This window comes from Dipodomys spectabilis, unplaced genomic scaffold (assembly GCF_019054845.1).
Source record: "Dipodomys spectabilis isolate Male_0828 unplaced genomic scaffold, ASM1905484v1 ptg000069l, whole genome shotgun sequence".
In the NCBI taxonomy this organism is placed as follows: domain Eukaryota; kingdom Metazoa; phylum Chordata; class Mammalia; order Rodentia; family Heteromyidae; genus Dipodomys; species Dipodomys spectabilis.
The window spans coordinates 27,011,635-27,037,463 of record NW_024870746.1 but is presented as its reverse complement, the minus strand read 5'-3'; the positions used below and the strand labels follow the sequence as shown (position 1 = coordinate 27,037,463).

Sequence of the window (25,829 nt, the reverse complement as noted above, 5' to 3'; positions counted from 1 at the left end):
CTCATAAACTGACTTATGGAATTGTAACCCCTTTGTATACCTACTTAATAATAACAACAATAATTCTAAAAGATGATATTCCTGAAAAGTGTACACACTTAAATGCCCTTAGCCAACATCTTTTTAAATTTTTCCTTCATTATTTTCTGATTCTACATGTAATACCCATTTATTGTATAAAGAAATTGGAAAATGCAGCAAAAGGTAAGAAAATAATAAAGATTAGCTGTCATGCCACCATCCAAAGGTTAAAAAAAAAGCATGAAACAAAACAATAGAAAAGACACCATATCCATTTTTTATAGATGACCATAGCAGAAGCTAGAACCAAAGTAGTCATTTGAGGAACTTTCTAGAATCTTGAGTACTGGGAACAAAAGATCAGTCTGTGCTCCTGCTCCTCAGACCTTGCCATGGCTCCAAAGCCCTAATATATTTTCGTTGGCTTATGGAGACTCTTGGGGGGAAGGGGGCTCCAGGTACCCTTGAAGTGTCTCCTCTACTCAAAACAGTTCTGCAGCCAGGAAGGCTCTGAGCCTGAGGATTTGTGGAGCAGGAACGGAGTACAAACATTCCAAATATGTGTTTCCAGACCTTGGCAGCTGAATCCAACAGATTGGAAAACCCATCTTTCTGGCCAATCCCACAGCCAAGTTTCCATTTCTTGGGGACCCTGACATGCCCCGTTAAGCCTCTGCGCTAATGACTGTTCTGCTTTTCATTCCAGAGACCTGAATTATAATGAGCTGCAGGAGTTCCCCATGGCCATCCGAACCCTGAGCAGACTGCAGGAACTGTAAGCTCTTCTGTTGGTTTCTCTGGGTTCTTCTTCACCTGAGGGCAGAGGCTGAAGCTAGCCCCCAACTCCATCATCCCTCCCCTCCTCACCTCTCCACCTCCCCACCTCCCATAGTCCTTGAAAATACTAGAGCTGTGGTCCTTCCTAGCCCCCAGGGCAGCTTGTCTTTAACCATTTTCTAAGGCCCTGAGTCCTTCCAGTCTGGGAAGACCAAGGCATAAGCCACTTCCTACAGCCTGGGCCTGACCTTGCCCCTATTTGGATGTATCCAGAGAGGAATGAAAAGATGAACCTCAGGGGTTGTTTGCAGGATCAGCATCTCAGCACCTTGTCCCTAGAAGGACTAAGAAATGGACTGAGGGCTATGCTGTGGTCTTCCACAGCCATTGTTTATTATTATCTTAGACTATTCTCTGAGTCCCTATTGTGCTAGGTTCTGAGCTTGCTGATAAATACAAGGGAAGAGTGTGACAGGCATCGTTTCTCCCCAGAGATCCTCCAGCCTTGCAAACTACACAAAAAAGCCTGTGTAAATCAAGAACAAGACAAAGTAGAAATTGCATAGTATTGGCAAAATGACCATGGGAGTTCATAGTAACATTGATTGACATATGATTGTGGACTGAAGCATCTTGATGTCACCAGATGATGGATGAGGACATCCTTCATATTCCCAGTTTCCATGCAAAATTACAGGACCTTGAGATCTACTTATGAGAAGCATTTCAAGGGGGTCTCACAACAAGGATAGGCTCAACAGGTGGAAATTTGAGCAAGGATTTATTTTTGTATATCAAGATAAATTAGGGAGTGAGCGAGCGAGTGAGAGTGGGAGGAGGAGAGAGGAGAGAGGAGAGAGAGGAGAGAAAGAAAGATTTTCTACTCCCACTCAGGAAAAGGGAGTTAAAGACCCAAAATGTCCCTATCTGCTGTGGGATTCAGGTACCATGACAGCACAGGCTCTGAGACAGGAAAGTGGTGCAGATACAGACCACATTAGAATATGGAGCTGGCAGAAGACTAGCATTGCTGGAGTCAGGACTCTCAGGGACCTAAGAAATTTAGCATACAGTTGGACTGGAGTCAGATTTAGAGGTCATGAAGATTCATGAAATGAGCCCCAAACTTTCAGATAACCCAGCATTTTCGTGCCTCAAATAATCATCTAAAATATAGTACCTCCTTCAGAATTTGGAAGGTGGGAAAGCCGTATTTAGGTCACAGAAAAGGGGTGGCTGATCCAGCCACAGGAAAAGATACCAATGAGAAACTATTGGAATTCCATTGGCTCATTGGCAATGGAGATCTATAGAGATCTATAGACATATAGATCTATATCTTTGTCTATACATCTATTGTAGACTTGTTCCTGTGACAAAATACCTAAGCAAAGAGAAAGGATTTCTTTTGTTCACTGTTTCAGAGGTTTCAGTTCACTTCAGCAAGGGAGGGCACAGCAGAGCAGAGCAGCTGGTATCATGGCAGCCAGGAAGCAGAGAGGAGGAGTGTGCTGTATAGCTGGCTTTCGATGTTTTCTTCTCTTATTCTCTTTGGGCCCTTAGACTATACAATAGTGCCACCACATTCAGGGCAGGTCTTCCTTCCTCCTTACTTGATACTCTCTGGACACACCATCACCCAGATTGTATGCTGTTTATTTTTTTTTAATTTTTTTTGGGGGGGGTCTGGTTGTGGGGCCTGAACTCTGGGCCTGGGCACTGTCCCTCAGCTCTTCAGCTCTTCAGCACTCTACCACTTGAGCCACAGCGCCACTTCTGGCTTTTTTCTTTTTTCTTATGTGGTGCTGAGGAATCGAACCCAGGGCCTCATGCATGCAAGGCAAGTGCTCTACCACTGAGCTACCTTCCCAGCCCTGCTGTTTATTTTTTATTTATTTATTTTTACTAATCTCCTACTATATATCTACCCATCTATCAATCTGTTTTTCATCTATTCATCCATCTATTATCTACTGAGAAAAGCTGTTTGAGGACAGAACCACTGTCCTTACAAATATGCTAATCCCTCAAAGTTTGGTTTAGCACAATCACAGAGGAAGTATTCAGAAAAACACAATTGACTAGAAGGACTGAAGGAAGGAACAAACAGGCCTTGGTAAGGGCACTGGCTGGAGGTGTCTGAGGGTGAACCTGAGTGGGAGAAGTAGATGGGACAGTGAGGAGGATACAGGTGAGAGAGGCTAAGGAACACAACGAGAATTTGGAGACTGTCGGTGTCATTGGGGCCCCTACCACAAATGAGCAAGGAACAGATTTTCCTGAACTCAGTTGCTTGGTCTTGAGTTGCTCTCACAGGCTTCCTGAAGCTTGCAATTTGGTACTCCTCCCCTTGCTCTCCTCACACTGGTCAACAGAAAGGATGAGTCTGTTGTTGACCTAAGAAATTTCATAGGTGGGATTGGAATCTGGGATTTCCAGGCTAATGTCTAGTCTGCTGTTGGAAGTCCCATGGAGCTCCCCAGGTCACTGCTTCTGGGTGCTGTCTTCCAGGGGCTTCCACAACAACAATATCAAGGCTATCCCAGAGAAGGCCTTCATGGGCAACCCTCTGCTGCAGACTATGTGAGTATTGCTCTCTGGATCTTTGGGTGGGTGGGGGCACACTTTGGCACACAGAAGGCCCATGGAGGCAGGACTGTGAGATGGCTGCATTTTTCTGTGTCCTTTCCAACAGACTCCACTGGAACAATAAGGAAGCAGAGGTGGGCCTTGGTCCCTCCTGAAGTGAGTGAGACTCTGAATTAAGGTGTTCTGGTCTTTTTTTTCCAGCCATTTTTATGATAACCCAATCCAGTTTGTGGGAAGGTCGGCATTCCAGTTCCTGCCTAAGCTGCACACGCTGTAAGTGGATACCAGGGCCTCTCTGCTCCCTCTAGCTGCCTCTCCCTCTTCTTCCTGCAGAGCTCTCACTGCCAGCTCAACCCTTAGAGAAGACATAGCTTGCAGCACTGCAGACATCTACTTTATGTACACCTGCTTCCAGATCTGTTTGGGCTTATTGGCCTCCCTCCAACTCCATGCCTGCAGCTTCTTCCCAAATCTCAAACAAATGACAAGGACCCTTCTCCATAGCCAAGGAGCTTCATCTGGCCTCTACAGTTGGCCCTGCTCTTGGTAGCTGCTTCACAGATATCTGTGGACTAGGGTACAGTGGGTTGAGCTTCTGAGTGCCATGTTCTCGAAGGAGGTAGGATGGTTGTATAGTGGCTTAGGGCAGAACGTTCTAGGCCCCTCGCTAGGCCATCTTTATCACACTTAGCCTGAAGATCTTTGATTTTCTCTCTCCAACATTTTTCACTCCCAGCCCATGTCCCACTACACAGAAACATCTGTGGATTGCTTTCAGCATCCTGTGGCCACTCAGTGCTTAGTGAACCTCTTCAAAGTACTTGTTTCATTTGCATATTTATTGCCATATTTCAACTTCATCCCAACATATGTCATTCTTCCTTTTTATAAATGGAAACCAAGGTATTCAAGTACTGACTGGGCTTGAGCACAGGCCCCTCAGGGATTTTTTTCTTTTCTTTTCTTTGTGTGTGTGTGTGTATATGTGTGTGTGTGTGTGTGTGTGTGTGTGTGTGTGTCTGTCTGTCTGTCTGTCTGTCTGTCTGTATGCATGGTGTGCGTGTGCTGGTACTGAGGCTTGAACTCAGGGTCTGGGTGCTGACCATTAATTTTATCTCTCAAAGTTAGTGTTCTACTGCTTGAGCTACACTTCCAGCTCCACTTTCCAGGTTTTTGGTGGTTAATTGGAGATAAGTCTCACAAGGGAACGGATGGGTATGAATGATGAAAGGGGTGACATTAATCAAGATGCATTGTATTCATAAATTGCTTTGTTAAATGACAACTTCTTTGTACAACTACTTATACATCATTTTTAAAATTAATATTTTTTTTTGGATCCAGTCGTGGGACCTGGGCACTGTCCCTCAGCTCTTCAGCTCAAAGCTAGTGCTCTACCACTTGAGCCACAGCGCCACTTCTGGCTTTTTTCTTTTTGCTTATGTAATGCTGAGGGAATCGAACCCAGGGCCTCATGGATGTAAGGCAAGCGCTCTACCACTGAGCCACCTTCCCAGCCCCAAATTAAATAAATTTTTAAGAAGAGTCTCACATACTTTTGTGCCTGGATTGAACCATGCTTTTCAGTCTCAACTTCCTGAATAGTAGGATTACAAGTATGAGCCACTGGCACCCAGTTTTTAACCCTCAGCTTAAACCCTTAGCTTCTGAGGACTCTAACCCTCTGTTTAGCGTGCCAGCCTTGAGCAAAAAAGCCAAGTAAGAGCCCAAGGCTTTGAGTTCAAGCCCTAGTACCAACACACACACACACAAAGTGGTTGAGCTGGATGTGGTAGTATATATCTGTAATCCCAGTGCTTGGGATGCTGAGGCAGGAGGATGGTGATTTTGAGGTCAGCCTTTCTTACATAGTGAGACCTTGTCTTAGGAAACCACAAAGCAACAAAAAGGAAGTGGCTGCTTGGACCCTGCTAAGCATGTTTCAGTCACCACCAGGGCCAGAGTGGCTGAGTTGAGGAAGACTGGGGTAAAGTGACATTTCCCCCCCAAAGGTATAGAGACCCGGAGATGGGAGAGAGCCCAGATGTGGATAACCCACCCTTCTCAGTCTGTCGCCTCTGTTCACAGATCCCTGAATGGTGCCGCAGACATCCAGCAGTTCCCAGACCTCAAAGGCACCACTAGTCTGGAGATCCTGTGAGTGGATTCTCTCTCCCTTCACCTGCTCTGTCTCTTCCACTGCCCTTCCCCCAGTACACTCTGAAGCTCTTCAGCCTCCTGTCCCTGGAAGGCTGTCTAGACTCTGTGCTCCCTTCTCCTACTTCTATCCTACCTCTACTGCTGGCTCAGGGCCCAGGGTCTGCAGATGTAGCACTGCCTCAGCCGTGAGGAGGCTGGGCTTGGATATGTCCAGTCTGGCAGGTACACTGGTACACCAAGGGCACAGAATGAGGAGCAGCGTTGGAAGCTTGATTACCACAAAGACTTTTTTCTGATTCTCTATTTTTTTTCTGTTCTGCCAAGCAAGGAAGGGGCTTTCACCCATAGTAGGTCCTCAAGACATTTTAAGTGAATGAATGGAATAATCAAGCACCCAATGTGATTATGAGGAGTCAGCTCATTCTTGTCATTGCGAGAGCTGCAACGCTCCTCTGTGCCTTCATTGTTTCCTCTCTAGCTTCAGTGGCATGTGGGAAATTTTCCATGAGGGAAGTCATAGTTTCCCAACGATGACCTTGGCCTTGGGTCTTTCTTGAGACACCATGTGTCTAAGCCAAGCCTATTCTCCAACATGCCCCTATACCCTCTCCACCCTGGCCCTCTGGGTCCTCCCCTTCTTTCCCATCTCGTCTCCCTCCCCCAGACACAGGAAGCAAAGTCTGTGTTCCCATGGCTTAGTTGGAGCTCATTTCTATCTACTGCTATAGCCATCCCTCCTTCCCAGCCCCCTGAAGCACAGAAGATTTAGTCATTGTCTCATAGGTGCAGTGTTGCTGGGGACAGGTGGGGCTGGGTGGAGTGGAAGGAATGGACTGGACATTCAAGGACTGTCTGCCAAGCCCAGCTCCTGGGCTAGAGCTCTCTCTCCCCTCTTCCAGCCCCAGTTCCTCCAGGCCCAAGGAAGCACTCAGATGCCAGGGTCTGCTCCTTTTCTGTCCTTACAGCCCTACCTCCTGCCCTGTCTCTCTTTTGTCAGCTCTACCTCTCCCTCCACCCCAGCCTCTGATGACAGTATCAGGCCCAGAGCTAGGGACAGGTGGCTGGGAATGGCAGGGCTCTGGGCCTGGTGTCAGCTCTGTTTCTCTTCTCCCTGCAGGACTCTGACTCGCGCAGGCATCCGGCTGCTCCCATCGGGGATGTGCCAACAGCTGCCCAGGCTCCGAGTCCTGTGAGTGGCCCACAAGCAATCTACAGCCCTGGCATTATGCCCATGTCTGTCCCTAGGTCCCACTTAGTCACGTCTCTTGCTGGAGAGAGGGGCAGTCTAGGCTCTTGCTGAGAACCTGTCCAGGAAGGACTACAATGTCATCTCTTGTGGAGGATGAAAGACAGAGTCTCTGGAAATCTGACCTGGGTTGTTTGAGGCCCAGCTCTGAGATTTATTAGCTGTGTTGATTTAAACTCACTGTTTCACACCTCGGAACCTCAATCTCCTTATTTGTAAAATGGGAGTAAACTTGTGAAGCTTGTGAAAATATGTGTAATTAACCTAGCACATAGTAAGTACTCAATAAATGGCATTATTACTCTAGTTTATATAAGAAATTACTTCCTTCTGGGACTTGGAAGGTACTTAAGTGGCCTATAAATTAAGTCATAGTTGTTTTTTTTTTTAATCTCTCTCCCCCTCAACACCAATCTAAAATCAGGGACTACCTCAGACAGGGTTTGCTGACTCGGGGGCATCAAGATCTGGGCTCCAGACCCTACCTTGCCATAGCTGGCAGCATGTCTCTGGGCAGGTCTAGTTCTGAGGTCCTGGGCCTCAAATTCCTTATCTAAGGGAAAGCGTTAGTCCAGATGTTCCCCAAGGCCCCCAGCTCTGCTCTTCCCCTGCCAATTTTCATAAAAGGTGGTTATAAGACTACTTCACAGGATTGCCATTGACTAGCTTGCTCAGCATTGTCCATGTTCTCCTGGCTGGCAAGCCCAGTGCCCCATGCCTTGTGCCCCACTCTTTGCCTCCCTCCTCATCTCCATGCCCTTCCCATTTCCTATTCGATTCTCTCAGGATGCTCCTCCTGCAGGCCTCCATGTGGATAGGGCAGCCTCACCTGACAAAATACTAAGTCAGCCCATTGAGGCCCAGTGAAGAGCGGGACTTGCCAAGGAAATGGTACCCTAGTGTGAGATGCATCCATAGCCATGTGCCCGCAGGGTCCCATGACCTTTGTCTGCTTGACAGGAAAGCATAGCCCTGACCAGAGCAGCTTCTCCTGCCCTCTCTAACCTCCCCCATAGCCACTGCTTTACCCCACTCTGCCCCCCTCATCCTCTCTCTCTTCTCCAGGGAGCTGTCCCATAATCAGATCGAGGTGCTGCCCAGCCTGCACAGGTGTCAGAAGCTGGAGGAAATGTGAGTCTGGGGGAAGGGGAGAAACGAAGGCAGTGGAAGCCAGACTCTCAGCAGGTCTGGCAGCAGCAAGGCTACACAGCACACTCTGACCTTTCCCCTTCTCTGAGTCAACTAAGCACAGAGTTAGGACTAGAAATTTGGCAGAGGCCTGCCATGTCCCACAGGACCCAGGAGCTGGTTCTCTAAAGGAGTCTCAAGGTGTCTCTGTGTAAGTAACTGTGACACAGATATCCAGTAGTAATTAAAGCTGGTGGGAGAACAGGGTCACCTCAGGGCAGTGGGCTGGACACAGGGAAGCCTCGCGGTTGCTCAAGCACCCTGTATTTTGGAGTGTGCTCTCTTCCACACTCAATATACACTCACACACATGCACATGCAGACTTGTCTATGTCCTCCCGTCCACATGGACATGTGCAGTAGTACATGAGATGAGTTTCACAAGGAAAAAACTCATTTGAAAATTATCTAAGCTCCACTCTCCTAGCTCCTGGGTTTTGTTGTTTGTTTTGCTTTGAGCTTCCTGAGTACCCCATGCCTGTACCTGCTTCCAGGCAGAGTAATGCCTTGGTGTGCCAAGGAGAGAAGAGATAGAAGCATGGATGATGATGGGGGTCTTTGTCATCGCTGAGGCCCAGGTCCATCTCCTATTCAGACAAGCAGTCTACCAAGCTCTCAAGCTCTCTCCGTCACTGGGGCTGTCCAACGCCTAGGCAGTGCTCTGCTGCAATGCCAGGGTCTGGAGGACCCATGGCGGTGGGGGAGTATGGAAGGCAGATCAGCCAGGCTCAGAGCCAGACCCGGTGGGAACACTGGAAGCTGACTCCCTTTGGGGCCACAGGGATGGTTTTGTGGCTTTGTCTCCTGACCCACTTACCCAAGGCAACCGGATCCCCTTGTGCTCCCTTTAATTCTGGTGACTTCCGCGGGCTGGGCCCTTTCTTCCTGTGCCAGGAGAAGTGGGGGTCTCTTCTCTTTTCCTCCCAGTGCTCCGGGGATGTGGAGCAGAGCCAGAGACTGAGCCTGAAGACTCATCTAGTCTCTCTTGCTACTCTAGTGGCCTCCAACACAACCGGATCTGGGAAATTGGAGCTGACACCTTCAGCCAGCTGAGCTCCTTACAAGCTCTGTGAGTACCTGCAGCATCCAGGGGTGGGCTATGGGGACCTCTATGTCCCTCTGCCAGGATCATGCCCATAGTACACATGTTCAGTTTAAGCATATATGGTAGGCACATCATTTCCCTGCCCCATAGCTTCTTTCCCAGCATGCAACAGAAAGGCTCTCTCCATCCAGACAGCTTCAGAAGCCAGTTCTCCCACTGGTTACCCAGCATGCCACAGGGCTATAGAGCCAAGATGCTATGTTTCTACCCTAGAACCATAGACAGGTTAGGGTCTGGGAAAGAATAGGAACCTTCCCACAAAATCACTGCTACTCTCAGAGAGGATGTCTGTGAGGGAGAGCCCAGACTGGGTACAATGATCCCTGTGCATGTCACTGTCCCCTCCTGTACTACGCTTTCTCTCTGCAGAGACCTAAGCTGGAATGCTATCCGGTCCATCCACCCCGAGGCCTTCTCAACGTTGCACTCACTGGTTAAGCTGTAAGTGGCCACTGACTTTTCCCCTGGATGCTAGGGACCTACAAGGACTCTAGGATGGCCAGTAGGAGCAGGAGGGCCACCCCTGTGTTTGTGTTTTGTGTGTGTGTTTCTGGGTTTTTGGGGGGAGGAGGGTGTCAAAGGTTTATTTTGCAAGGTTGAGGTGGAACATGGAGCCTTGTGCATGCTAGGCAAGCATTCTGCCAATGAGCTGCATCCCCAGCCCCAGGGACATGTATAAAATGTTTGACCACACATCCCAGGGATTGGTCTCCAGCCTAATCCATCATTCTGACAGTCTGTTTGACAGACTGTGAGGTTTGTTGAACAGAAAGCTGATGTCCTGCAAGCTCTGGAACATCATCTGCTAATGTTCTACAACAGCAGCCTTGGTCCTCCCCGTGATCCCCTGCCCACCCACCCCCAATGAAAAAGGTGTATGGATCAGAACTCCTTCACCAAGGTGGGAGCCAGGGTGTAAGAGAACTCACGGGCCTGCTGTCATTGTGGACAGCAGAAGACAACAGACTTTCCTTCCTTCTTTCTTTCTTCCTTTCTTTCCTTTCTTCTTCCTTCCTTCCTTCCTTTTTCTTTCTCTTTTCCTTCCTTCCTTCCATTCTTTCTCTTTTTTTTTTTGTCTTTTTTGGTACTGGGGATCGAACCCAGGACGTTGCACTTGCTAGGCAAGTGCTTTGCCACTGAGCTACATCCCAGCCCCCATTCTTTCTTTTTCCTCCTCCTCTTCCTCTTTCTCCTCCTCTTCTTCCTCCTCCTCTTTTCCTCTTCCTCCTCCTCCTTCTCTTTCTCCTTCTCCTTCTTTGTGTGTGTGTTTGTGTATGTGTGTGTGCACGTGCATGCGCGTGCACACACACACACATGTGCAGGGGTTTGAACTCAGGGTCTGGGTGCTGTCCCTTAGCTTTTTTTGCTCAAGGTTGGTGGTCTACCATGTGAGGCACACCTTCACGTCTAGCTGTCTGCTGGTTCAATGGAGATAAGAGCCTCATGGACTTTCCTAGCTGGGCTGACTTTGAACCTCAATCCTCAAATCTCAGCCTCATGAGTAGCTAAGATTATAAGCACAAGCCACCAGCACCTGGCAACAACAGATTCTTGGAATTGAGTATGAGGGATCATGTAGGTTTGACTCCATGGTCATGACGGCAGGCTGGATGAGGCCTCTTCTCACCTGCCACACACTATGGGTACAGGTTGCTCTCTGCACAAGGACTCCTGCTGAAGGCAAAGCGAATGCTCTGCCTGCCTGCTGGCCAAATGGTGTGTCCCAAAGGCATGTCAACCCAGATTCTGAATAATGTATAGGCTCCTTTGGGCTAGCTCCAGTCCTGGCCTCAGAGACCATTCAGCCCCAGATCCTCATTTTACAGGTGATGTCTCCAAGGCCCAAGGCAAGAAGCTTGCTTGAAGCCAAAGGCCAGAGCCCAGGGCTCCTGATGGCATGCCTTCAATCTCGCCACAAGCCGTGGCTCTCTGGGCTTTGGGCTGTGGTCTTAAAACTCTCACCTCCACTTTTCCTCTCCTGTTTACTCTACTCCTGCCAGATAGGTAGGGCAGATATTTTTATCCTTTGAAAGGTGAGGACATTGGAACTCAGGCAAAGTTGTGACTCCCTTTGGTTACACAGTGAGTTGGTGACAGTGCCAGTTTTCCTGCCTGCCAGTCCAAAGCAGTTTCCACGACGCACCGTCTGTGGTCTTGCTGTTTGCTTTGGAGCCTTGACTTCCACTAATAATGTCTGCAGGAGAAGTTCGACAATGTCCTCACCTCTGACTACAGACAGATCCTGTAGGGAAAAATGGATGACCCAATCCTTGCTTGTGGCCAGATGACCAGCTCTGTCTTATACCTACTCAGCCTCTCCTATGATCAGAAAAGCAGAGAAAAGGCAGGGAAAAGAGACAAAGAACAGGCAGGTCCCCCAGGGGATAGAGCGGGAAGGGGGCGCTGGGTGGAACTCATAGCTGGGCACAGGAGCCATCTTTTGGAGCTCTATATGTTATCTATAAGTGGAGACAGCTTGGCATTAAGTTAGAACAGCCACTGGCCCACAGTTGGCACTCAACATTTGTTGAGTGAATAAATGAGTTAGAAGGCCCCTCCCCCATGTGTAATGCTGTCCTGTCTCTGTGCTCACCTTCTGTCCTTTGCTCCTCTCCTCTTGCCTCCATCCCAGGCGCACTGGCCACACCCTCAGCACAGCCCTGCCCCTCAGCAATCCCACTGACTGCCAATAACCCTGACCATCCACTGTCCTAGGGACCTGACAGACAACCAGCTGACCACATTACCCTTGGCTGGGCTGGGGGGCCTGATGCATCTGAAGCTCAAAGGGAACCTGGCTCTGTCTCAGGCCTTCTCCAAGGACAGTTTCCCCAAACTGAGGTGAGGATCTACTTTTTCTGACACCTAGAGGCGTTCACTTTGGGGCAGCTGGAGGTTAGGGAGGGACAGGGAGAAAGCTACTCCTCCCCACCCCAGCCCCACTTGAGGAAAGCCTTGGTGGCTTAGAATTTGGCCAAGATTATACAGGGCAGGCTCACCTGACCCTCCGACCAGCTGCCGCTGGTGCATTGTCCCTTTCTCACCCACATCTCCTTTGAAGCATTTTCCCATCCCAAGTGCCAATCCCAGAAGACACTGGGATCGACCTGTAAGGATGGGAGTAAGACGATATGTATGTCCTCGGAGCTCTTCCCTCCTTGCCTGGTTCTACACAGCCAGACTATCTGTCCGTCCTTGGGCGCCATCTGGGGCCCTGGAATCAGGGCAGAGCCCAGGGCACTGATGAGTGGAAAATAAGCTGCACAGCCAGTCCCTGGTGCTAATGACATCCAGGCCTTCTCCGTGCGGTGGCAGCAGCAGCACTGCCTGTGTGGCCCAGGCCTTGTCTGCTACAAGCTAATGAGTTCAGCTCCGATGTGCCCAGTGGCAGGAAGGGACAGAGTATGGGTTTTACAGAGGGCAAAGTGTCCTAGCTCCTTTCATTTTTATAAGGGAGACAGTGCTGGGGGTCAAACCCAGAGCCTTATGGCATACTAGGCAAGCACTCTGTCACTGAACGACATCTCCAGTCCCTTCCTCCTTAAATAGAAAACTCGCTGCCTGGGAAGGGGACCAACACTCTACCCGCCAGTCCTATGTGGCCTTGGGGAATTGCTCCCCATTCTAAGTCCACTGAGGAGACTCCTTAACTGATGGGCAGAAGGTTTGTCTCTCTACCTCTGTCCTGAGGGTGAATGGGAAGACTGCAATAGGCCCAGAGCCCTTCAGGTCAGGGGTCTGGCTGTTCCATTCATACAAAGCCAGCCCAGGAGGCTTCAACACAGGAGGAAGGCACTTAGGAGTAGAAAGGTAGGCACTAAGTGGCTGGATATATTTTGACACAGGCTGAGGCCTAACTCCAAACACACTAAGGCAGTTCATCCCCACCCCCACAGGATCCTGGAGGTACCCTATGCCTACCAGTGCTGTGCCTATGGTGCCTGTGCCAGGCTCTTCAAGGCCTCTGGGCAGTGGCAGGCCGAGGACTTCCACTTGGAGGAGGAGGAGGCACCAAAGAGGCCTCTGGGCCTCCTTGCTGGACAAGCAGAAAACCAATGTAAGTGACTGGGGGTCCTTGGGAGGATGTGGGGAGGAAGTTAGAAGCCAGGGACTGGGCTCACACCTGTAATCCTAGCTAGTTTAGGAGGCTGAGATCTGTTGAGCACAGTTTGAAGCTAGCCTGGAAAGAAAAGTCCACACGACTCTTCAGTTATCTTCAATGTATCTTCAATTAACCAGCAAAAAGCCAGAAGTGAAGCTATGGCTCAAGTAGTAGAGCTCCAGCCTTCAGTGGAAAAAGCCAAGTGAAAGTGTGAAGTCCTGAGTTCAAGCTCCCAGTACTGGCACTAAAAAAAGGGGGACCTGGGACAGGTGCTCACAGGGGATATAGAGAGAGGCCCTGAAAAGGGGTGCTTGGGACCTGGAAGACACTGTCCCACTGTTTGTCATCTGCCTCTCCAAGGGTATTCCCAAAGGTGCTTGGGTAACCATGGCAACACAACTGTCTCTACACTTGCCTGACCCTTAGTAGTTCACAAGGCATCTCACACATACCATGCCTCCTAGTCCCCGGTGGTCATGTGCTTCTTCTATGGCTGCCTCCCTGCCCATGGCCTTTCAACCGTTGGCTATTCTCAGAGAAGATGGAGCCATTAGTTTATCAACCTGAGCTGAGCAGGATGGGGTTAAATCACCTGAATTCAACCTACTTCCAGAGGGAAAAAAAAGATGTATATGTCCTAGAACCAAAAGGGTGATGGATAGACTCTTGTTCTCCAAGCCTCTCCTGTTCTTCCATTCTGTCTGTGCGTGTGAAGTGAGAAGTCATGGCCACAAGGTAAAGAGGGCCTCACTGAGAGGGGCAGATCTGGCTGTTTCTGGAAGGCCTGAGGTAGAGGGAAAGTTTGGATGGAGGCAGAGAGGACATGCCGAGGGATCATCTACTAAGTATTACCTTGGATAACAGGGAGATGGGGTCCTTTCCTCCCCCCTCGACCCCAAGTCACTGACAGAGCTAGGAAAGAGAGAAAGGGGGTCCTACTTCTTGGTTACCTTTGTCCATCTTGAACTTTCTCTATTTAATATCTCAACAAAGTAAAACAGAAAAATGACATTGAGGTTGGGTTCTGGTGGCTCACACCTTTACTCCTATCTACTGAGGAGGCTGAGATCTGGGATCCCAGTTTGAAGCCATCCCAGACAAGAAAGTATGTGAGACTCTTATCAGTTAACCACTAAAAAGCTGGAAGTGGAGTTGTGGCTCAAGTGGTAACTGACCAGTCTTGGACAAAAAATACTCAAGGATAATGCCCATGCCCTGAGTTCAAGCCCCAAAGCAAACACACACGTACACACACACACACACACACACACACACATACACACACACACACACACACACACACACACACATACACACACAGTTCTGAAATAAACCCAGAGCAGTGGTTTTAATAGAGCTAGTCATAAAATACTTTTCCCCCCTCTGAGATAAACAGAATGCCCATCAGCAAGGATAATAAGGAACCAAGGCTAGGTACCAGTGAGTGGCCCATGCCTGTAATCGTAGCTATTCAGGAGGCTAAGCTCTGGAATCCCAGTTTGAAGCCAGCCTGGGCAGGAAAGTGTATAAGACTCTTATCTCTAGCCACCAAATATCCCCAGAAGTAGAGCTGTGGCTCAGGTGGTAGAGTACCAGCCTTGCAAGAAAAAGAGAAGAGACAGCACTCAGTGCAAGCCCCAGGATCAGCTCAAAAACAAAACAACAACAAACCTGATAACCAGAAAAAAAATTAGAGCCAGGCACTGGTGACTCATGCCTGTGATCCTAGCTACTCAGGAGGCTGAGATCTCAGGATCACTGTTCAAAGCCAGTCTGGGCAGGAAAGTCTGTGAGACTCTTCATCTCCAATTAACTCCCTGAAAACCAGAAGTGGAGCTGTGGCTCAAAGTGATAGAGTGCTAGCCTAGAGCTCAGGGACAGTAACCCAGGCCTTGAGTTCAAGCCTCGGGACTGACAAAAAATTAACTTTAAACAGCTGGTATTGGTGAAGTCAACAGAATTTAGGTCCAAACCCAACTTGAGCCTTGGACAAGCAGTTTAACATTCCTGAATCTCATTTTGCTGATCTTTCGGTGAGGAAGATAATATCTATTTCTAAGGTTGTTGGGGAGGATCAGAAGGTTCCACACAAGGTGAAGAATGTTGACGACTACTGTTCCAAGTGCTGGTACCTCTGGGGACATGTGTGGGGACAGTGTCATTGTCCACTCTAGGACACTGCTTATGGAGGCCAAGTGTTGGGCCGTGAGTCTGGGGATCTCAGAGAAACCAAAGCTCCCCAAGGAGGGTACAAGGCCCCAAAGAGGAGGTACCTAGCTGCTGGCAGGGCCAGTAGCAGGCTGTCCCCAGAGGACATGCCTGGATGTCTGCCGTACTGCGTTCTCCCTCAGGGGCTGGAAGGGGAAATGGAAACTTCCTTCCTCAAGGTGAAACTTTCCACCAGGCTTAGGTCTTGGACAACCACAGGGCGTCGAGTTCGTGGGCTGCCTGCCGCCTGTAACAGGAGCTGGGGTAGGGCCCCCCACTTCCTGTGGGAGCAAATGAGCCTGCAGAAGGAAAGTCAGGAGCCACCGCTCCAGCCAGATTCGATTTCCTCCTCGTTTGAAGAGTGGTTATTTAACACCTTGGCTGCGGCTTTCCCAGCCTCAGACCAAGTCCGTGGGTTTCACCCCTTCTATTTCATTCATGCATTTTGATTTCAAAGAATTGCTGAGCTCCATTCTAAAGAGCAGGGGCAGGCAGGGGAGGAACGGTAGAAAGGGAAGGAAATTCCAGGGAAATATGGGCACACCTCAGCTTCCTACCTGCCCTGATGTTGTTGTCCAGGCTGAGGGCAGCTTCACAATCTCCCAGCTCTTAGAAAAACTCCCAACTAAATATGTTTACCCTTTAAGTGGGGGCAAAGGATCCACATAGAAAATAGACCTTGTGGGCCAAACACAAGGCTAAGTGCAACAGACATCTGCTTAGCCTCTTACAGTAAAGGCCCACAGGCTGTCTCAGAAACCTGAACGTTATACAGGGGCCTTTGGTTGGTTGGTTGGTTGGTAGGTTGATCTTTGTCTTTTTGAGAAAGATCTCATTACATAGTTCAAATTGGCCTTGAAGCCATAATCCTCGTGCTTCAGCTTCGGAGTGTTGGAATTCTAAGTGTGCATCACCATGCCCTTGTTACAGATGCCCTTTAAAGACAAGACATTCTTCCTCACCTTTTCCATTTTCAGGCACACCTTTCCCAGTCTGGCTTGAGAAACGTAAGCTCCTTTCTCCCAAAAGTCTCAATGATGACTTAGGCTGGCAAAAGAAAGTCGGGTCTTTATAAAAATGTTTTAGATTATAATTTATATTTAGAAGTGTGAAGTTTAAATTTAGGGCCTTCAGCTTGCCAAGAGCTCTGCCACCTGAGCCATACCTCTAGCCCCTTTGCCTCCTTAAGTTATTTTTTAGATAGTCTGTTGTTTTGGTCCAGCCTCGTCTGAACAGTGATCTTCCTACCTATGGTCTTCCTCATAGCTGGGACTTAAGGCACATACCACCATACCCAGATTCCTGATTGAGATGGGGTCTTGCCACCATTTTTGCCCAGGCTGACCTCAAAACTCAAATCCTTCCAATTTTCACCTTCTGTGTAGCTGTGATAACAAGCATGTGCCACCATGTCTGACCTCTCATTTCAACATTCTAATGCATTTTAATGTGTTTTATAGACCCTGGAAATGTGTATAACCCCCTGGAGCCACAGGTCTTCTTTTAAGAAATACCACAATAGGCTGAGGATGTGCCTAGCACATTTAAGACTGTGGCTTCGATCTTCGGCACTGCTGAAAACAAAACAAAAGAAAAAACCCGCAGTCATGAAGAAGAAAATTTCATTTGATTCAAAGATGCCTCAGAATTGCTTTTAGCAGTGGATTTATCTTTTAACCCTATTTTCTCAGACTGAACTAGAATGGTACAGCCCAGAGTTAGAGTTGGAAGAAACATCAACATTCGGATAGTTTCCCACCTGTGACTCTGGTAGAGGCGTTCTCTCTTAAATTGGGCACTTTCTGTTTCAGTATGTCCTGTAACAAATTATGCAGCTATAAATCTCCTCCCATCCTTCTCTCTCCCTAAGCTCCCTGGTAGTGGAAGATCTAGGCTCCCTAGTGAGACAAACTTGGGTTTCAATGCTGGTTGTGGTTCCCCAGCCATGAGATCAGTGGCAAGCCACTTAGCTTTGATGAGCCTCAGTTCCCTTCTCCTGTGGCCATGATGGAGGCTAAGGAGATGAAGAAGAGGACCCCAGGGACATAAGTAAATCAATCAGTTGAGTTAGCACATCGTTGTGTCTCCTTCCTTGTTCCCAGAAGCTCCTAAGAATAGGACCATCGTGAATCCATCCCTGAATTCCTATGTCCTGGCCCAGTGCCCAAATATAGTTGAAATTATATTTGCCATACAGGGACCCACTGTGCTCTGGTTAAGGCTGGGCTGCTGCTTTTTTGGACAAATAATTCAGCAATGTGTTCTTGTTTGGAAGAGCTAGAGCATCTCTATTTGAAATGCAATGTGCCTCCTTTTATAATTGTGTACATGTGTGTGTGCACACGTATGAGTGCTAGTACTGGGGATTGAACTTAGGGCCTGGGGGCTGTCCTTTAGCTTTTATGTTTAAGACTGGCATTTTACCACCTGAGCCGTATACTACTGCCTACTTTGGGGTAATTAATTGAAAGGAAGAGCCTCCTGGATTTTCCTGCCTGGGCTGGCTTGGAACCTCAATCTTCAGATCTCAGCCTCCTGAGTAGCTAGGATTACAGCCACCAGTGCCCTGAAATCACAATCCATTATGGATACTGGCTCTAATTTCTGGAGTTTAACTCCTTTATGCCTGACAGCCATTATATCCCCATTCACTCTTGCCTTCTCTAAGCTGAACAGCATTATTTTATTCCTCCCACAAATGACCTCTGCTCCCTTCACCATTCCTGATTCACCTCTGGACTCACTGCTGCTCACTAAGATCCTTCCTTAGTGTAGCATCCACTACTAGCCATGAAATTGCAATGTCATCTAGCTGAAATGGAGAACCATGATTGCTAGCTCCTATCATGAGGGCAGTTACCACCTGAACTCTAAGCAGCACGGGGACTAAAGCCCCCTGGAAAGGGTAACAAGAACACTGAGCAGCAGAAGGAGCAAGTCTTGATGAACTGTTTGCTGTACATAACTGGCAATGCACCCACTTGTGGGTCATAGAGAATTGCCCAAATATTTATACCCCCAAGGGTAGAAACAGATGTGCAGGGCTGCTGGATTGCCAGGCTGAGTAGAGTTAGTGAGGGATACAGCTGTGGAAAGGGGCCCGTGTGAGAACCAAGGTGGGATCTGATGGACACCAAAGACCCAGTGTCTGAGCCAGTTCCTTCTTGCCCCTTTCAGATGACTTGGACCTGGATGAGTTCCAGATGGAGACGGAGGACTCAAAGCCACACCCAAGTGTCCAGTGCAGCCCTGCGCCAGGTGAGATGGACACTTGAGCAGCACAGAAAGGGGCAGGAACGGGGAATCAGACCCCCAGATGTGTAACCAGGTCAGCAGATTGGCAGCCATGCTCCGGACTCTGACTTTGTCTGGTGTCCAACCTGCTTGGGGAAGGCCACCTCATTTCATAATTTTGTGGCAGAGGACAAACTGAAGTTCTTTCCCTTGGGTGGCTACTTGAGGGTGACGGGCTTTTGGGAGTCAAGTAACTTTTAAAAATTGGACAATTAGAGAATATGCATTTAAGAGAGAAAACTGCTCTCATAGAGAAGAGAAGCAAGAAAGAATACCTTGGTTTTATAGCTAGGGATAGGAGGACTGCTTTTGAGTACTCCCTGGGTCTAAGATCAAAAGACAATTTTTCTCTTTGATGCCATTCAACCTAAGATGTGTTTGCCTTTTACTGATTTAGACCTAGTGCTAGAGCTTGAAATTTTGTTTGTTTTTTTTTGCTCAAGGCTGGTGCCACCACTTGGGCCACCACACTTTCTCTTCTAGCTTCTGGATAATTCATTGGAAATAAGAATATCATAGACTTTTCTGCCCCAGTTGGCTTTGAACCTTGATGCTCAGATTTCTGCCTCCTGAGTAGCTAGGATTACAGGTGTGAGACACTGGTGCTTTTTTATTTTTTATTTTATTTTTATTTTTGTCAATTGTGGGGCTTGAACTCAGCCTGGGCACTGCCCCTGAGCTCTTCAGTCCAAGGTTAGCACTCCGCTACCTGAGCCACAGGGCCACTTCCAGTTTTCTGTGGTTAATTGGAAATAAAAGTCTCATAGACTTTCCTGCCTGGGCTGGCTTTGAACCCAGATCCTCAGATCTTAGCCTCCTGAGTAGCTAGGATTAGCACCTGCTCGCTAAGCTGTTTTTAAAGAAATTCTTTCCCTTTGTGTAACTGCTAACCAGCCATGCCAGAAAATAGCAGCCTCTTGCTCAAGCCAATGCGGGAACTGTTCAGGATGAAGAAAAAGTGATGATCAGTTTGCTACTTCTATTTCAGCTCACCTCCATCTCCCAAATTTTTATCTTTCTTTAGTTCAGCCCCTTCTTCCCTTGCCCTCCCTAAAGCCTAGTTCACCTAGTTCACCCAGCCACAGCAATCAGCACTTAGTGACAACAGCACGCCCCCTAGTGCCAGCTGGCACCAGTGCACCCACTCAACTTAGAGAAAGCAGGTGATGTTTCTTGACTTGGAAATTCACATACTTCACACTATAAAAACTTCATCTCTGAAAACCAGTAATCAACAAGGATGAGGTCAAAGAAAAAGTCTCAAAAACAAGGTCCAACTTGAACTTGCCTTTAAAATAGCTCATTTAAATGGTTAAATAAATTATAGTATGTCATATGGTAGACTATTTATTATACAGACATTCAAAATATGTTTTGGGGGATTAAAGGGTATAGGAAAGTGCGCATAATAAAATTTAATGAAAGACAGGAAAAAAGCTATATGTGGGGAAATCCCAACTTGGTTTAGGCATCTATAAGTGTGTATGTATTTTTAACAGAAGGAAATATGCCAAAGTAAGTTCTTTCTGAGAGGTGAGGACATTAGCGGTTTTAATTTTTCCATATCATATTTTAAATTTTCCATGATTATTACTGATTATTGCATAATGAGAAACGGAAGGGTTTAAAATTAGCTCCCACAGAAGCTTGTCAAATTCCCAAGTTACCAGCAATACGTTGAAAAACAGGAATCTGAAGCCAAAGGAAATGAAGAAATAATACGTCCAAAGTTCAAGGTGATTTTAAGAACAGACTTTGGAGAGAGAGATAAGAAAACACCAGACTCTCACCCATCACCCATCGAGTGTGCAAATCCAGAAAATCCAGAAGTCACTTGTAATTGTTTTCTTACTTTGTTCTTATTGTTCTCTTGTTTAGAGATAAGCTATTTCTGTGTAGCCCAGGCTGGTCTTGAACTCTCAACTTCCTGCCTCAGATTCCAAAGTATTAGGATTACAGGCACGTACCACCACCACACCTGGCTTAGTTGCTTAGTAATTTGATTACTTACTTTATCTCCCAAATACCGATTAATGGATGAATGAATATGAAATGTGGTATACTGCTCTCACGAGACAAGAGAGCCACTGAAGTAGACTATTGGGTCCCACCCACAGTGCATTACTGAGCTGCGGAACACACCAGACTGTGGTTTCTAACTGGGCAGTCGTTTGTGCACTGTCTCTATCCCATCTATTGCAGGTTCTGCTGTCCTCTCCTCTCCCTTAGGCTAGTCTGTCCACCATCCATCCTTCCAAATCTTGCTCCTTTAGAAAGACAGGTGTACTCAATGCTTGAGTTGATGCTGAAGAAAAACATCAGCCAACCAGCTCATGCCAGCTTGCCCTCTCCCCCACCAGTGGCCACCATACAGGGGAGGGTCTTGGGTTCTGCCATAACTCAAGCCAACTCTTATAAGCCACCTTCCTGTGGCTACGGCTCAGGGGGAGGGTCTTATTTGTTGCAAACAAACCAATCATCAAGTGAAAATTGCCTAAAGGGAAGAGAAAAGGAGGGGAGGGAGGATACAGACCATCAGGTGCCTGACCATGTGATGGAACACTGGTTTCTAGACCTGCTGCTCACTGTCCTGAATGGCCTTTTCATTAAAGAAACTCTTTACAACTGTGCTCATCATTTCCTCATTTTATTTCTATACTACTGGTGAATAAGAACCCACCACATTGTGCATCTGTGCGGCATTAATTTATTCAGTGTGCCCATCTATGTGTGTTTCTGTTGGGAAGAGGGCTAGTGTTCACCCCATTACTCCTCCTTGGAAGGAGAGCTATTCATGTTCTAATTCCCCAAGCCCCCTCCTCCCCCCACAAGAGTTCTCTGAGGTAGAGGCCAGGCCTACTTCCCCTAGGGCAAGTTCTCTTGGGGGCAGGCTTGGGCTCTGAGCCCAGAGGCCGGCCTTGCTCCAGGTCTGGGCCCAGCAGCCTGTGGCCCTAGGTTTACAACTGTTCTTTTCTCCTATAGGGCCCTTCAAGCCCTGCGAGCATCTCTTTGAGAGCTGGGGCATCCGCCTGGCCGTGTGGGCCATCGTCCTCCTCTCCGTGCTCTGTAATGGGCTGGTGTTGCTGACTATGTTTGCTGGCGGGCCAGGTCCTCTGCCCCCAGTGAAGTTCGTGGTAGGTGCCATTGCAGGTGCCAACATGTTGACTGGCATTTCCTGTGGCCTGCTGGCCTCTGTGGATGCCTTGACCTTTGGCCAGTTTGCTGACTATGGAGCCCGCTGGGAGATGGGGCTGGGCTGCAGGGCCACAGGCTTCCTGGCTGTCCTGGGCTCAGAGACCTCAGTGCTGCTGCTCACCCTGGCCGCCGTGCAGTGCAGCGTCTCTGTCTCCTGTGTCCGGGCCTACGGGAAGGCCCCTTCACTGGGCAGCGTCCGAGTGGGAGCCCTGGTCTGCCTGGCACTGGCTGGACTGGCCGCTGCCCTGCCCCTGATGTCAGTCGGGGAATACGGAGCCTCCCCACTCTGCCTGCCCTATGCACCCCCTGAGGGCCAGCCAGCTGCCCTGGGTTTTGCTGTGGCCCTAGTGATGACGAATTCCTTCTGCTTCCTGGTAGTGGCGGGTGCCTACATCAAGCTCTACTGTGAGCTGCCACGTGGGGACTTTGAGGCCGTGTGGGACTGCGCCATGGTGAGGCATGTGGCCTGGCTCATCTTTGCAGATGGGCTCCTCTACTGCCCCGTGGCCTTCCTCAGCTTTGCCTCCATGCTGGGCCTCTTCCCTGTCACCCCAGAGGTCATCAAGTCTATCCTGCTCGTGGTACTGCCCCTGCCCGCCTGCCTCAACCCCCTGCTTTACCTGCTCTTCAACCCCCACTTCCGGGATGACCTTCGGAGGCTCTGTCCCCACACACGGGCTGCCAGGCCCCTGACCTACGCTGCTACCAGTGAGTTAGAGAAGAGCTCCTGTGATTCCACTCAAGCTCTGGTGGCCTTCTCTGATGTGGATCTTATTCTGGAAGCTTCGGAGGCTGGGCGGCCCCCTGAGCTGAAGACCTATGGCTTTCCCTCAGTGACCCTCGTCTCCTATCAGCAGCCGGGGGCCCCCAGGCTGGAGGGAAGCCATTTTGTAGAGCCCGAGGGAAGCCACATTGGGAACCCACAGCCTTCCCTGGATGGAGAACTGCTGCTGAGGGTTGAGGGAGCCACGTCAGCAGGTGGGTGCCCGTCAGTGGGTGGGGGCTTCCGGCCCTCTGGCTCAGGCTTTGCCTCACACTTATAGATGCCCCTCCCATTCTTTTCCTCCCAGCTCTTCCCTGTCCTCTCTCCCCTGTCTATGAATGATGGCTGCTTATAAAATAGATACGATCAGAGCTCAGTGCCAGGGTGGCCCAGGCCCTGGCTCCTTTGGTCTCTCCTCTCCACGGCCACCAATGTCACCTTCATGCTGACCTCTTCTCTGTCAAATCCAAAGCTATGGAGCCAAGACCAAGGAATATACTTAAGGGAAACAAGGATTATAAGAGACAGTGAGGGAGATAGGGAGCTCACAGGGCTAGGACCAGAGCTCAAAGAGCAATGAGACCTTACAGAGAAAGGTCTGGAAGGGGACCACCAAACACATATGGACATCTTTCCTGTGACTCATGGATAGGATACAAAATATGCTCTGTAAACTGGGTTCTGGGGACTATAATCCAAGCTATTCAGGGGGTTGAGATTTAAAGATCATGGTTTAAAGCCAGCCCAGGCAGGAAAGTCAATGAGACTCTAAATTTCCAGTTAAGCACCAAAAAGTCAGAAGGGGAGCTGTGGCTCAAGTGGTAAAGTGCTAGCCTTGAGAGAAAAAAAAAAACTAAGGACAGCACCTAGGCCCTGAGTTCAAACCCCTAGTATAACCGCCCCCCCTCCACCACACACACACACACACACACACACACACACGTTATATATAGTATCCTGTATATCTTGACCTATGGAAAAGTACATCCATTAAAGTATGCTTTGCAAGACATTACATATTCCGCCCATTTCTGTTAGTATAATAAAGGCCCTGAAGCAGAAAAGAAATGGACTGAACTTTGTTTAATCAGGTTATCCCAATTATCTGACAAGTTTTCATTTGCTTGTTTGGTCCTCATGTAACACTTACTATCTCAGAACTTACCATAGCTTTCTCCCAGGGCACTGCCCTCCATGTTACTAGTGTTACCCAGTTGACATTACACGATTCTAGCATTCCTTGAAAGCTCTGATTCTAAGGAGTTCAACAAGAGGCCACGTGTCAAAGGCAACTAGTGATTCTATTGGCCCGGATAGACTGAGCATCCTCTCTGTCCACCCTGCTTGTCCCACCCACGAAGGAGAGGGAGGAATCTGTCACTATGGATTTAGCTTCAGCCCACCATAGTAGGACAGGGAGAAAGATACTTCTGGATATAGATTTTTCCCCCTGTCTCCCTGCCCCCAAGCACCAGTGAAACTTCTCTCAGCAAGAGGAAGGATTCTGGGTCCTGGCAAGTTACACATGACTAAGTCTGTACCGGTATGGGCTCCCTCTGGCTCAGAGTTGCCTTCATATGCTTCTCTATCAGAAGCTCCTTGGCCTTCTCTTGCCATATAATCTGGTCCTCATTCCAGATCTTTCTTTTCTGTAGGACAGGGAGCCATCAGTCAGCAAAGAGGAAAGATATTTGTGTTGTAGGTAGTGCATTTTAGGTAGCCTTGGAATATCTGGTATGCCCCCAAACAGGCAATGGACCCTTTTCATGTGTCTCCTCCTGAACCTCCTACCTTATGCTTCCCCAAGTGTGGCAAATGATCTTCAAAATGTTGCCTACCCCATCTCAAACACACCCATCCACTCTCTGGATGAGGAGGGGAAGCTGGATTTTCTTAAGACTTAGAAAAGGATTCTTGCAGACACAAAAAGAGAATCCAAGATTCAGACATTTCAGAGCACACTCAACATCAGTCCTGTTGGAAGAACCCAATTTGGGATCTTGAGATTCAGTCCACCTGAAGCTTCTTGCGATCCTTAGCCAGACCCTATCCCAGGACTCTGCCATTAAGACAACCCAAGAAAGCCTTTGTGCTTTCACAGTTCAAGTTTCTGTAGCTTAGCTTCTCTGCTAGCTTCCTGCTGTCTCCTGTGCTCAGTGCAAATTCTAACATATATCAACAAGACTACCTGGGCTGAAGGGAGGGGTGAGGCAGGGTTCATGCCTGGAACTCCACAACTTTCTAAATCTTGTGGCTAGTTGAGTTTTCTAGACTCTTACAAGCTCTGAAGCAGAATCTGATCTTATAATTCCTTAGGGTCTTAGCACTGAATCAACTTTAGAGAAGGAGCTCTCTCAGTGATGGCCCATTGATTTATCAATTGTTTGAGGACTCCTGGTCTTCCTCTTTATCTGGGGCTGATCAAGAGTTCTTCATTGAAGAAGACAATGTTAACTTTGAGTCTATGTTACTCTGAGTTACTTTGGGGGTTCTCATCAGGGAAATTCTCTGAGATACTGCATTGGTGACAAAATTGATATTTTTTTAGGGCAGCCATTTCTTCTAGGAAGTCACCCTAGAACTCCACTGACTCCCCATCACTTCAACCATGGGATCATTGCTACCTTTGGAGTTAGGGATCCAGCCTGGGGGTGGGATGGTAGGGCCATGTGGATGTCTAGACATTATTGGAACTGTTACCTACAAGTGCCTTTTGTGACATGTAGGCCAGTGCTCTTTGGCTGCAAGCAACAGGGTGGCATTGCTGGCACTTTATTGTCTAATTCTAAAGATCTGATATTAGTTGAGGCTGGACCTTCTGGTCAGAAGAGAAGTGGGAGGGTAGAGGAAAAGGTTGAGAAGGTGTTTGTTATAAACTTATTCAAGAACTCTAGTCAATGTACACTTACCCAAAATATGATCATGTGGTAAAGTTTCTTTGTGTTTTTGTCTTTGACTGAATTTCTAGCAAATCAGTATGTTATTCCTTTGGTTATCTCTTTGTGATCAGTAGAAGATAATGTTGTAATTTGATTAATCACAAAATCAAATTGTTCCATGTACATGAATGAATTTGTTTTTTCTGGTTGACAAAATCTTCCAAAATGGCATCCATAGGAAAGAATCCACCCCAGGAGGGCTAAGCAGGAGGGCTATAGTAGTGGAAATGCTGGGAACATCT

The 25,829-nt window shown here is 48.2% G+C and overlaps 1 protein-coding gene across 1 annotated transcript in view; it reads left to right on the top strand.

The window, feature by feature from the left end:
- Lgr6 (leucine rich repeat containing G protein-coupled receptor 6) overlaps positions 1-23,073 on the top strand; it is a 116,632-nt gene extending 93,559 nt beyond the window's left edge. Inside the window, exons 7-18 of the mRNA XM_042682025.1 lie at positions 728-796; positions 3,310-3,381; positions 3,589-3,660; positions 5,476-5,544; positions 6,665-6,736; positions 7,859-7,924; positions 8,979-9,050; positions 9,456-9,527; positions 11,802-11,927; positions 12,983-13,143; positions 18,574-18,654; positions 21,673-23,073. Coding sequence (XP_042537959.1) covers positions 728-796; positions 3,310-3,381; positions 3,589-3,660; positions 5,476-5,544; positions 6,665-6,736; positions 7,859-7,924; positions 8,979-9,050; positions 9,456-9,527; positions 11,802-11,927; positions 12,983-13,143; positions 18,574-18,654; positions 21,673-22,928 — 2,188 coding nt within the window. The 3' untranslated portion in view covers positions 22,929-23,073. The remainder of the gene's footprint in view (positions 1-727; positions 797-3,309; positions 3,382-3,588; positions 3,661-5,475; positions 5,545-6,664; positions 6,737-7,858; positions 7,925-8,978; positions 9,051-9,455; positions 9,528-11,801; positions 11,928-12,982; positions 13,144-18,573; positions 18,655-21,672) is intronic.
- Positions 23,074-25,829: the final 2,756 nt, after the last annotated feature.